The sequence below is a fragment of the Triticum urartu genome, unplaced genomic scaffold, assembly GCF_003073215.2.
Source record: "Triticum urartu cultivar G1812 unplaced genomic scaffold, Tu2.1 TuUngrouped_contig_4414, whole genome shotgun sequence".
Classification (NCBI taxonomy): Eukaryota; Viridiplantae; Streptophyta; class Magnoliopsida; order Poales; family Poaceae; genus Triticum; species Triticum urartu.
Window position 1 is genome coordinate 1 of NW_024115001.1, and position 12,344 is coordinate 12,344.

At 44.8% G+C, this 12,344-nt stretch overlaps 1 protein-coding gene and 1 pseudogene across 1 annotated transcript; one reads left to right on the forward strand and one right to left on the reverse strand.

Moving 5' to 3' along the window:
- Nucleotides 1–16: 16 nt before the first annotated feature.
- On the reverse strand, nucleotides 17–5,339 carry LOC125527791 (annotated as a pseudogene).
- Nucleotides 5,340–5,653: 314 nt separating this feature from the next.
- On the forward strand, nucleotides 5,654–7,028 carry LOC125527792. Its single transcript, XM_048692302.1, has 4 exons — nucleotides 5,654–5,731; nucleotides 5,854–5,995; nucleotides 6,371–6,513; nucleotides 6,549–7,028. Exons 1-4 carry the CDS (start codon nucleotides 5,654–5,656, stop codon nucleotides 7,026–7,028), a joined length of 843 nt encoding a protein of 280 aa, XP_048548259.1.
- Nucleotides 7,029–12,344: the final 5,316 nt, after the last annotated feature.

Below are 12,344 nucleotides of genomic sequence, written 5' to 3' on the forward strand. Positions count from 1 at the left end.
GGAGCACAGAGAGGATTACAGAGTCTCCGGGGGGTGGCTGCCGCAACCAAAGAAAGTGGCTGTGGGTGGCCTCGAGGGCGATGGACACCAGTGCTACCGCATTTGGGCCACAGGAGCAGCCCAAGTCAGCAATCACCATCTTCCCGTGGGACATGGTGGTGGTGTTGCTGCATAATTCGACGATCACTGCTTCTATCAGGGGCTTCATCCTGTTCTGCTCAGCACTCTGCAGTCGACTCGTACTTCTTCAGAAATCTAGTTTAATCTTTCCCAATATTGTTTTTATTTTTCATTATGGTGTTACTTTAGTTGTTAGTAATGTAAGATATATTATGAGCAAATTCCTGATGAGACAGTCTTCAGAAGCCAAGTTTCAGGAGAAGGGGCCGTAGAAACAACACTCGTCAGCTAATTAAGAGAGCAGAAATTACCTGAAAACTGGAGTTGTGAGCGTAGCTAGTTTCGCCTTGTCCATGATTCATATGCACCATCTGTTTGGAAGCCATGGCTTTGCTTGCAGCAGGGCTAACCTCCAGAGACTTGAACCTGAGAGAGCAAGATTAGGAAGCAGGCGGTGAGTTGGCAACGATGTACTGGAAGTTCAGCTCTTGTTTTTTTATGCTAGCTGGGGATGGCTCTTCTGGCTGCTTATTGGGCAAAGCAAATGGGTCAACGTGCTTATCAATCCTAGGGCCAGCTCATACACAGGTTTAATGAAAGATTCGGTCAAACCCAAATCAGCATATAATACATTAACAACCTATCACTACCAGAGTTTGTCTTATACCAGCTACCTGTTGTTTTGAGGCCATTGCTCCGCTTGCGCTGGAAGTTCAAATTTTCTTTTACAGTGCTCAACAGGGATGACTGTTCTGGCTGCTTTGGGCAATAAAATGGTCAATGTGCTTCTCAATCTGTTATTTGTAACTGCTGTTTGGGCCAGCTAGAAAGACTAAAGGGTCGAATTCGGATAAGAAAAACAATCTGTCACTACTACAGAGGATATTTGTTTAGACCAACAGGATCGTTATTTGACATGGTTAAATTTTGTTGGCTCTTCCAGTTGAATATACAATCAGATACTAACTGAATTTCCGGCATATATATTTTTACTGTAATTCCTAGCACAATACTAGCATTACACAAGCACCATATTGAATATACAATCAGATACTAACTGGAGTGCTCACATATTGTCCTTTCAGGCGGTTGGTAACTGCCTCTGATGGACTGACCTATCACTGACGATCTGGCGGTCCTGTAAACCGCCACTGATGAGTTTTTTGAACAGCTAGAGATGGCATGTTCTGTACTAGTGAGGAGTCCTATTCTATTTTTCAAATTACCATATGAACAGAAGGGAATTTCCTATACATCAGCGGAACATCAATATTAAACTCAACTACATTGTCAGATAAGGGGAAGATACAAACACTTGACAATGATAATTAAAATTTTATTTCAGCAGGTACTTATCTTTTTGTCTCTTCAATTTTACGAACATGCCATGCCATTGTGATAGATATAAGCTAAGAAGTCACACACCAGTTGCCATGTCATGCCTTGGTAAGGATAAAATCCACCCTTTGTCGAAAACCCCCCGATAAAACCAGCATCACTCTCGGGTTTTGGTACACACAGCTTGCGAGCTGCGTTGCAGGCTCCAGTGCTTCTTTTCGGCCCTTATGAATTCATCCATGACCATGTTCCATAAAAAAAATGGTTCCGTTAAACATGTGCATATGGTATACATCAGAATGTTGAATACCTTCAAAGCACGCTATGGATTTTAGTCTACAGAATCAAGTGGGCACACGTTTGGCCTCAAAGAAAGCATCTGTTCACTATCATCAAATGTGATGTTACCTTTAGGGACCTGATAATCATGCCTTTGCAAGGGATACAACCAGCATAGCATAAGGACATCTAGCCCTCTCCTCTTGCAAGCTTCCCTCTAGGACCCACCGCCGCTCCGTGGTCTTCACGAATTCATCCATGACATCTCCAAAATGTTGGACCAATACCGGCTCAAACAAAGCTCTAAGAAATCTCGTGAACCTGCCTGGGGTGCTGAGAGCATTGTTCATATCGGTTCTAGGGTCATGTGCCCGCATCTCCCTGATTGAAAAGGAGCCCTCTTCTTGGATGATTTCCCTCAGCTCTTTGCTGGAAGATTCATACAATAGCCCATAAAAGGAACAAACTTTTTTTTCAATCACACCCTGTTTATATAACCATAAGATCATGAGGTCAAATATAGTGCTCGCACGAGTTCGATCGCAAAAGATACATGCTAGAAAAGAAAGTAAAGCAGTTTACCTCTGAGACCATGACACATAGAATCTGAGCTACAATTCTAAAATATAAGAGAATTTGGTGGCGATTGCATCAGAACGCCTCCCTACCAGAGAAACAATCATTCGGCCTCCTGAGACCAACTCTTTGGCTCTCAGCTCCAGAAAAAGTGTGAAATCTTTTCTGTACTGTTTTGCATAAGCCTCAAGCACCATGGGAAGAGCCTTTCATGCCTAGAATGCTCATCAATGTCATATGCTGGGATGAGATTTTTTGTTAGATCTTCTGGAGCCTGTAAACATAAGGTTTTGCTTACAGAGTCAATGAGTAATGCAGTGGATTGATCCATCCAGTAGCATCAAACTCACACCTTTGAGAGCCAATGCAAGCTATTGGACGAGCAAACAAGATGCAAGGATTCACTGGTGAAGAGCCGCTCGTAAAACGAGCCTGGTGTGATACCGGTCACGGCAACAGGATCGCTGCTTTGACGGGGCGTGACCAGGCTCTTCACCACCGTGTTGAAGTCGTTCTCGGGGAGATCGTTGAGGAGCACACACACTTCCGGTGGTGGTTGCTGGAACTGAAGACAATTAGCGTGGATCGCCTCAACGGTGATCGATACCAATGCAAGCGCATTTGGACCAGTGGAGCAGCCCAAGTCCACGATCATCATCTTGCTGGGCTGCAAGGTGCCGGTGCTGCTGCATAATTCAATGATGACCGCTTCAATCAGGGTTTTTTCATCTTCTTCTGCTCAGCATTCTGCAGTTGACATGTACTTATTCAGAAAAATCTAAATCTATCCCAATTCTTGTTCTTATTTTGCATAATGGTGTTAATTTAAATGCCAGTAATATAAGATATATTGTGAACAAATTCTTGGTGAGAGAATCTTCGGAAGCCAAGTTCCAAGAGACCGTAGAGACAACAGTACTAAATTAATAGACAGAAGAGAAAATACCTGAATACTAGAGTTGAGTATAGCTAGTTTCCCCTTGTCCTTGAGTCATAATGTGCGCCATCTTTTTGGAAGCCATGGCTTTGCATGCAGCACACCCAACCTCCGAAGACCTTGAACCTTAGAGGGCAAGATTAGGAAGGAGATGGTGATGGTGCCCTTCAATTCTATGTTTTATATGCTGTTCAGACTGCTTATTGGGCAGCCCGTTAGGGTCAACGTGCTTATCAATCTCAGGGGCTGCTAATAGGAAGGTTGCATGAAAGATTAGGTCTAATTCACATCAGGATATAATAAATTAACAACCTGTCACTACTAGAGTTTGTTTTAGATCAGCAGATTTGTCATTTTGAGGCCATGACTTTGATTGCACAGTGGAACTTCAATTCTTCTTTTTATAACGTAAACGTGTTAATTATAAGGTAGAAAGGTTGAAGGGTCAAATTCAGATAAGAATAACAACCTGTCACTGCCAGATATGATATTGATTTAAGCCAGCAGAATTATTATTATTTGACATGGTAGAATATGTTGGCTCTTCAAGTTGAGTATGGAAACAGAATAATGATTGAGTTTACCCTACATTGTTTCTTTACCGGAATTTCCAGTACATGATTAGCATTAACATGATCACAATGAGATTTACTGAATAAGAACAGTAGATTGGAGTATTCACATATTGTCATGGACCATACAGCAAGTATGACAGCAGTGTCAGTTATCACCAAGATTAGCAATGTAATTACAAAGTTACACGAACAGACACACATTTGTCAGTGAGAAAAGAGAGCTATATTGATTACTAAGAATAAGTGTCACAATCTCAAGCAGTCTGGGTGCTTAGTTTCTGTACTGTTTCTGCTCTTATCCTCCCTCCAAACTCTTGAAGATTCTTTTGTGTGTGTCTCATTCCCAATCTCCTGATCGGATAGATTGGAAATACATAGCATGTTACAACTGTTTTGCCACAAAAAAAATTGAGTAAGTGCTACAATCTCAAGCTTTGTAGAAGCCATACATTACAATGTGTTGTACACGTAAAAGCTAGTTGAGCGAGTTCATGGACAGCCGCATTTGCTAATGGATATAGATCAAAGGAAACAAATGCAGTGCCTCTTAAACAAAGAAAGAAAGCAGGGACACATCACTTATCTGGTCATCTGATCAAGCACTTATTTCAGTAGACACACCCTCGCCGCGAATTTAGTCGGAGCACCCCGCGTGTGGACCACCCAGCCAGTCGACGCTCGCAAAGCAGTGCCTTGATCACCATGAAAACTGTAGCCTTAGTTGGTGGTCGTGTTCGGCTCCGTGATGCCATCCATCTACCTTTCTCCCGGAGCAGTGTGTCGACCACATGTCCATTCAACTCGGTTCCCCGAGAGGCCATGATGACATGCGGTAGAACTACTTGCGCACGATGATCTTCCAGCGTGTCCTGCACAAGCGGCTCCGCCCGTCGGCCGTGTACAGAGCACCTAAGGAGGAGGGTAGGCGGCATTTCGTCGAACTGATGGCGGGCGCTGGAGCGCAGAGCCCGGCTTAAAGGCCCCCTCTTGCCTTTCCATTTCTTGTTAGCAATCCGGCGCCCGGCGACTCTAGTAGAGGCAGATTAGCTTCTTCACCTCCAGCGACGGCGCAGGTAGCAGAGGTAGGCGACTGCGCCGCCACGTTCTTTGACCACCTGCACGCAGCCGCCAGCCAGTAGTGGAAATTCCGTCAGTATCCGCGGCGCATGGGGCGAGAGGAGGAGGGATTTGACCGAACCGAACCTGCGGCAAGAGTGGGCGACGTCGACGCCCTGCGCTATGACGACAAGGAGGCGCTTGAGCGCGTCGGCGTCGAAGAGGTGAGTCGAGGAGCGCCGGGATGGCGGCGGCGGCGGCGTCGTAGAGGCGCGCGTTCGTGGCCGTCAGCGCCACCACCTATCAAGCCGCCGCGCCGCTCGCCTGCAAAACGAACATTCCTGACTCTCTCCGGCCGCGGCAGCGAGGGTGCTTGGCGGCGCGGATCCCGCCGGCCGTCGTGTCTCGCCCGGGAGACGAGTTAATTGCAAAAAACCACCACATTCGAGGCTTCTTCCGCAGAAAACAATCTGGTCTCTAATCATTTGCAAAAGACACCGCGCATTCGGTAAACTTTTTGCAAAAAGCACTGATCGCTTGATTTGCAGCCTCTGAGGGCGTTTCCGACAGGTGGGACCCAAAATAGGTGACGTGGCGTAACGGCGAGGCGGACGGCGCCGTTACTCACTACTTGGTCAAACCGACGCGGTCGGCTCGCCCGACCGCACCAGCTCTCTCACAAATCTCGCCCGCACTCTCTCTCCCTCCTTCGTTCTCCTCTTCCTCTCCGGCAGCCGGCGGCCGCCATGGCGTCCTGGAGGGAGAGGGGAACATGGTGTCCTGGAGCGAGAGCGAAAGCACTGATGGCTTCGCCGCGCAGTACAACCTCACTCCCGACTCCCCTCTCAAGGTCAGTTGTTCCTCTGGTTCTCTATTTGTTTTGGCCGCCGCTCATTTGTGTTCTAGGGAGTACGTGTTCTAGGGTTCTACTAGTTCTGCTCGATTTGAACAAGTTTGTGTTGGATTGCCCAGATCCCAGCTACGAGTGATGACCCGTTGTTCGAGGGTGCTGCTGACGATTTGATGGTGATGTGCGAGCATGGGAATCCAGGGAGGAAATGTGTTGCATTCGAGGGGATAAGCACTGGGAGGAGGTTCATTGCCTGTGCCCCTGAAATAAGTATTTAGTCCTAGCTTTGCAGCAGTCCAGTTCATCATCTAGGGTTCATATTTACTGTTCATGTTCTAGGGTTCATAGGTACTGTTCATGTTCTGTTCTAGGGTTTGTAGTAACTGTTCTATGGTTGATAGTAACTCTTTATTAACTGAATCTGGTAGATAAACTTAACTGAATATGGTAGATTGACTTAACTGAATATGGTAGATTAACTTAACTGAATCTGATCAATTAACTTAACTGAATCTGATAATTAACTTAACTGAATCTGATCAATTAACTTAATTGAATCTTGTACTTTAACCTAACTGAATGTGGTACATTAACTTAATTGATTTTTTCTGTAACTAATTTAATCTGTAACTTCTTTGCAGGGTGCTAATAATTGTGGATTAGTGCAGTGGGTAGATGAGGAGTGGCCAAATCATCTGCAGAATGCTCTTCACAAGCTGTGGCTTATGTATGAGCGTAGCCAGCATGACAATAGGATGGCATGCCTGGAGCATTCATCTACTGTACACATACTCACACAGCAAAAAAAGAGCTGCAGGAGACATATGAGAAGCTTGTTGAAGATGTTAACAACCTCCTAGATTCACAGGATAACCTGCGTGAGGTAAATCATAAGAATGATGATGCTGAGAACATTACAATCAGTGTGGAAAGCAGCTTTGCAAAGGACGAGGAGATCAAAAAATGGAAGGCTGCTCATGACCAGTTAAAGTTAATTCATGTAGCTCAAGCCACTGTCATTAGGAATTTGAAGTTCAAGCATCTCAAAGAGAAGGAAAAGATGAGCTCTGATAAGAGGACTTTGGAGATTTGCTATGCTGACCTGAAGAAAGAGAAGGATGACCTGAAGAAAGAGAAGGATCAGGTGGACAGTTGCATTGCTGAGCTGATGAAAGAGAAGGAGAAGTTGACCATGGAGAAGAGTACTCTTGCTTCCTGCATTGTTGAACTCAAGACAGCAGGTGATAGTAACAAGAGAAAGCTTCACCAGATTAAGGCTATTTGTGATGAAGACTAAGTTGAGTTGTAGTCTGACCATGTGGGTCATTATCTTTTGTAATAGCTTTGGACTAAAGCTTGTAATGTGTTAACTTTGGCTGTGTTGAACTCTATTAATTCTGTAGTTGGGTTATTTGTGATGAAGACTAAGTTATGTCCTTGAACTATGAATCTTAAGTACTAAGTTGGGTCATTTGATGTGTTCTTTCATTTTATGTTATGGTTTGTGATTAATGTTGTGTGAGGAAAGTTTTGGCCGAATTAAGGTGAGACCTAAGTTGTGTTTTGGCCCAAACTTACTCATTTGGTGTTTTCTCGACGTCGATCCACCCCAAATGACCTAGCTTACTGATTTAGGGTTTTGTCGCCTTCGATCCACCCCAAATGACCTAACTCACTCATTTGGTGTTTTCTCGACGTCGATCCACCCCAAATGACCTAGCTTACTGATTTGGGGTTTTGTCGCCTTGGATCCACCCCAAATGACCTAACTCACTCATTTGGTGTTTTCTCGACGTCGATCCACCCCAAATGACCTAGCTTACTGATTTGGGGTTTTGACGCCTTGGATCCATCCCAAATGACCTAACTCACTCATTTGGTTTTTTCTTGACGACGATCCACCCCAAATGACCTAGCTTACTGATTTGGGATTTTGTTGCCTTGGATCCACCCCAAATGACCTAACTCACTCTTTGGTGTTTTCTCGACGTCGATCCACCCCAAATGACCTAGCTTACTGATTTGGGGTTTTGTCGCCTTCGATCCACCCCAAATGACCTAACTCACTCATTTGGTTTTTTCTCGACGTCGATCCACCCCAAATAACCTAGCTTACTGATTTGGGGTTTTGTCGCCTTCGATCCACCCCAAATGACCTAACTCACTCATTTTGTTTTTTCTCGACGTCGATCCACCCCAAATGGCCAAACTTACTCATTTGTGGCAACAACAACAAGCATCATAAGAGCCATCATCGACAACAACAAGCACTCATGCATCATAGTCTTCAACATAACTATAAACAGTACTCATGCAAAAAATCTTGAACATAACTAGCATCATAAGAACAATCATGAACAACAACAGAGAAGCAATGATCATAACAACAAGCACTCATGCATCATAGTCTTCAACACAACCATAGTCTTCAACACAACCATAAATAGTTCAACACTTAACCATACATAGTTGAACACAACCATAAATAGTTCAACACAATCATACATAGTTCAAGCATCACCAATTCCAGAATTCAACACAACCATAAACAGTACCATGCCAACATAGGCAACATGCTTCATAATGTTTTTACCATCAGCAGGACACCACAAACTTACCTGCTTCCCTTAGAACAATTGAACCACTCAGCCATCTTAAAAGATGGTTTTCTGACTCTTCCAGTACCTGCTGGTCTTGGAGGGATGAAGTTTTTCTTTTGCCTACCAGCAGCAGTAGTAGAGGTACTTGGCCCAGCAGCTGTAGAGGAACTGGGCCCAGCAGAAGATGCACTAGTAGTAGCTGCCCTTTGGAGCTCTCCTGGATGCAGCTGGAGCTGATGGAGCTTTGCTTGCAGCTGGTGTAGCCCTTGTGGGTGCCCTTGGAGCAGGAGGAGCTGATGGAGCTGCCCTTGGTACTACTGGTGTAGCTCTTGTGGGTGCCCTTGGAGCAGGAGGAGCTGATGGAGCTTTGCTTGCTGTTGCTGTGGCTCTTGTTGGTGCCCTTGGAGCTGTCCTAGCATCAACTCTTCTATTTTCCTGGAATTACAACATAGACAGATTATATAAGATAGGAAACTTGCATAAACATAGACAAATTACAAGATAGTCACAAAGTTACCTCATGTTGGTTCCTTCTCATTACCAGAGCTGGCTTAAGAGTCTTGTGGCAGCTAGTGTACCTATGCCCAGCCAGGTTACAATTGCTACAAGTGATTGTACCCATCCTAGAAGTATCCTTGGGAGCTGGCTTCGCAAACCTACTCTTCCTCCTCTTAGTTTGTTTCTTTCCTGGCTTTTCTTTGAAAACTGGTGGCTCTATGTCAGGGGTACCAGTCTTTGGCCATAGATCAGGCCCAGGCACAGGGTAAACTATTGGACTGTAGGCTGCTTGGTACATGGGTTTCTTGAAAAAATCATTGACAAAATCTTCTGAGTGTAATTTTGCCTTGTTGATTGCAGAAACTGAATGATTGCAAGGAACCCCTGTCATGTCCCATTTCCTACAACCACATGTGTATGCTTGCAAATTAACTGCATATGCACTTTATCCACTTGTAACTTGGTATAGATCAGGTCCAGCTTTGATAGATTGACAGTATCTTGAATGATGTTTTGCTTCTTCTAGCTTTTCAGCATATGTTGGGCATATCTGCCACTTGGCTGTCTTAGTCTTAGTTCTATTTGTGTTGAACTTAACTAGCAACTTAGTTCTGATCCCATCAACCATAGTTTTAATTGGCTTGCCTCTGACATCAAGTATCATCTTGTTAAACACTTCACTAATATTGTTGACAACCAAGTCAGTTTTACAATTATTGTCCATGGCATGTCTAGCCCATGTATGTTTGGGAATCTTACTAAGCCATTTCCAAGCTGCCTCACACTCTCTTTTCATGCCATCCATTGCTACATCATATCCATGCTCAGTATATGAATAGCTAGCCTGATCCATGTATTTCTTTAACTCTTCACCTCTAAAGCCGGCAGTTTGAAAGTTCTGATAAATATGTCTAAGGCAGAATCTTTGTGGGCAGTTTGGAAAGACATTATTTATGGCTCTGGCTTTAAGAAGACCCTGTTTGAAACAACTAAAGTGTAACTAACAAGGCACTTGTTGACATATGATAGTGTATTAGATATGATAGTGTAGAGGAGCAGATTTTGGTTTTACCTTTTGTCTATCAGATATGATAGTGTAGTAGCCATACTTCCCATACTCACCACCAATGGCATACTTGAGTTGTGTTAAAAACCAGGACCAGCTTGCAGTGTCTTCTTTGTCAACTATTGCAAATGCAATAGGAAAAATTTTGTTGTTACCATCTCTTCCTGTTGCAGCCAAGATTTGCTTCCCTATGGTAAGCTTTATAAAACACCCATCAACACCTACAACAACACAGAGCACATTAGAAACAAAGTAGTGCACATGAACAAGCAATTAGCACAATAAGTACATATGAACAAGTAATTAGCACAATAAGTACCTATGAAAGGTCTGCAGCCATTCAAGAAACCCTCTTTGCATGCATTTAGACACATGAACAAGCCATGGAATCTAGGATTCTTGCTAGGATGTGCCCTCAAATGCTTTGTTGTAACAATGCATCTACTTCCTGGATTGGTATCCAATACAGCTTAGAGGTAATCCCTTATCCTTGTATACTGTGCCCTTTGATCTCCTTTCACCACACTCTTAGCAACTTTCCTTGCTCTGTAGGCCATGTGAATGGACACTTCTATACCATGTTTCTGCTTCAAATTCTCAATTATGGATTGGACTGGTGTGTTAATGTCTGTCCTCAACTGTTGCTCACACTCATGTGCCAACCATTTGGCAATTACTTTGGTGCTCTCTCCTACTGCAACACAATTGTGGCACAAGTTCATTTTCTTTATGCAAAATGTCTTCTCATGTGCTATCTGAGAGGCTGCAATGAAAAAAGGGCATTCTGCACTACTGCAAACTGCAATAACCCTATCAGAACAATTCCTATGAAAGGAATAGTTTCTGTTCTGTGAGATGTGGAATGTTTGAAGTGCCCTCCTGAATTGGCTCACATCTAGGAAACATAGTTTCTTCACAAATTTCTCATGTGGGTTCTCTCTCTTCTCATCATACCAAACCCTTGGTTTCTTCTTCTTGGCCCTACTCTTCCTACCAGCTGGAATCTTAAAAGCTGGTGGTTGAGCCTCATCATTGTCTTCCTGGCTTAAGTCACCTGGGTTGCTCTCCTCATCAGAGGAAGGGTACCAGTCCTGTTCTATAATTTGATCTATACTTGCATGAGATCTGGTTGTTGGCCCCTTTCTCTGACTGCCTCCTGTGCTGCTTCCTCCTATGCTGCTATTCACTGCTGCCTCCTGCTCTGCTGCCTCATCCTCATGAACTCCCTCCTCCTCATCTGGTTCATATAGCTCTTCAACATAAGTGTCCCCTTCAAAGTGGTTGAGTGGATCATCTCTATGTTTATTCATTGCCTGTAGCCTAACAATTATGTCCTCATCTGCTAGAATCTCACTATCAGTATCACTGTCAGTACAATCTTCAGCAAGCAACTCTGGAAGTTTCCTTTTAGCTGCTCTGTATTTCTCTTTTCTTTTCTTATTGCTCCTGAACTTCTCAATCTCTTTATTCCTATTCTCCTCCATTTGTTGCTCTATTTGCTCTTGCTCCTGATCAATGTCCATGAAATACTTGTTACGACATATCTCTCTCAAGGTAGTTTTGGTGATTGATGACAACATGTTTGCGGACTAATCTTGTGATTTGAATAATTCACAGATTCTCCTTTGGCACGAGACGCCTTCTTCCCCTCGGAGTGTATTTCAAGACGGTGTAGCTCTTTCGTTTCTTTCCCGGTGGACTAGTTGCGTAGAGGGCACCGTACTATCAAGAGGGGGTCCGCTGGGGTTTTGCATGGGTGGAATCATCATGTACACATCAGCTTCTCACCCTCCGAGCATTTCCTTTCCATTGAAGAGATCTCTCCTCTCTTCCTTGTCCCGTCTGGGTCAAAGCGGTAGTCCCGCGCCCCCAGCGGTAGTACCGCTGAGGAGCCAAGCGGCAGTACCGCTCCGCAGCGGTAGTACCGCCCGTGGCTCCACAGCAGTAGTACCGCTTGATTATGCATAAATTGATCAAGTCTTTCACTTTAGCCATTGTTTTCTTCTCTCTCTCTTGCGCCCCAGCGGTAGTACCGCACTGCCTGTGGTACTACGGCCAAACGGTCACAAGCGGCAGTATCGCTCCATGGCGGTACTACCGCCCTTGACCCCACTGTCATAGTACCACTGGGCAGGCTGGCTCCTACCACCTCGATTCGAGAGGTCTTTTTCTCGTGTCGGGTTTTGTGGCACTAGTCACGGTAGTAGTGGCGGTAGTACCGTTCCAGCAGCGGTAGTACCGCCCTACCACCGTGGTAGTACCGCATTTGGGTCCGTTCCCTACTAGTCTCCTCAGCGCGGCAGTACCGCTGGCTGGCGTGGCAGTACCGTTGTCCTGGTGGTAGTACCGCCCCCTCTCAGCGGTAGTACCGCCCTGTGCGGGGCTGGTTAGTGGGGGCAATGGGATTGTTGCCCCCACTATAAAAGGGAGTCCCCTTCTTCTCTTTGAC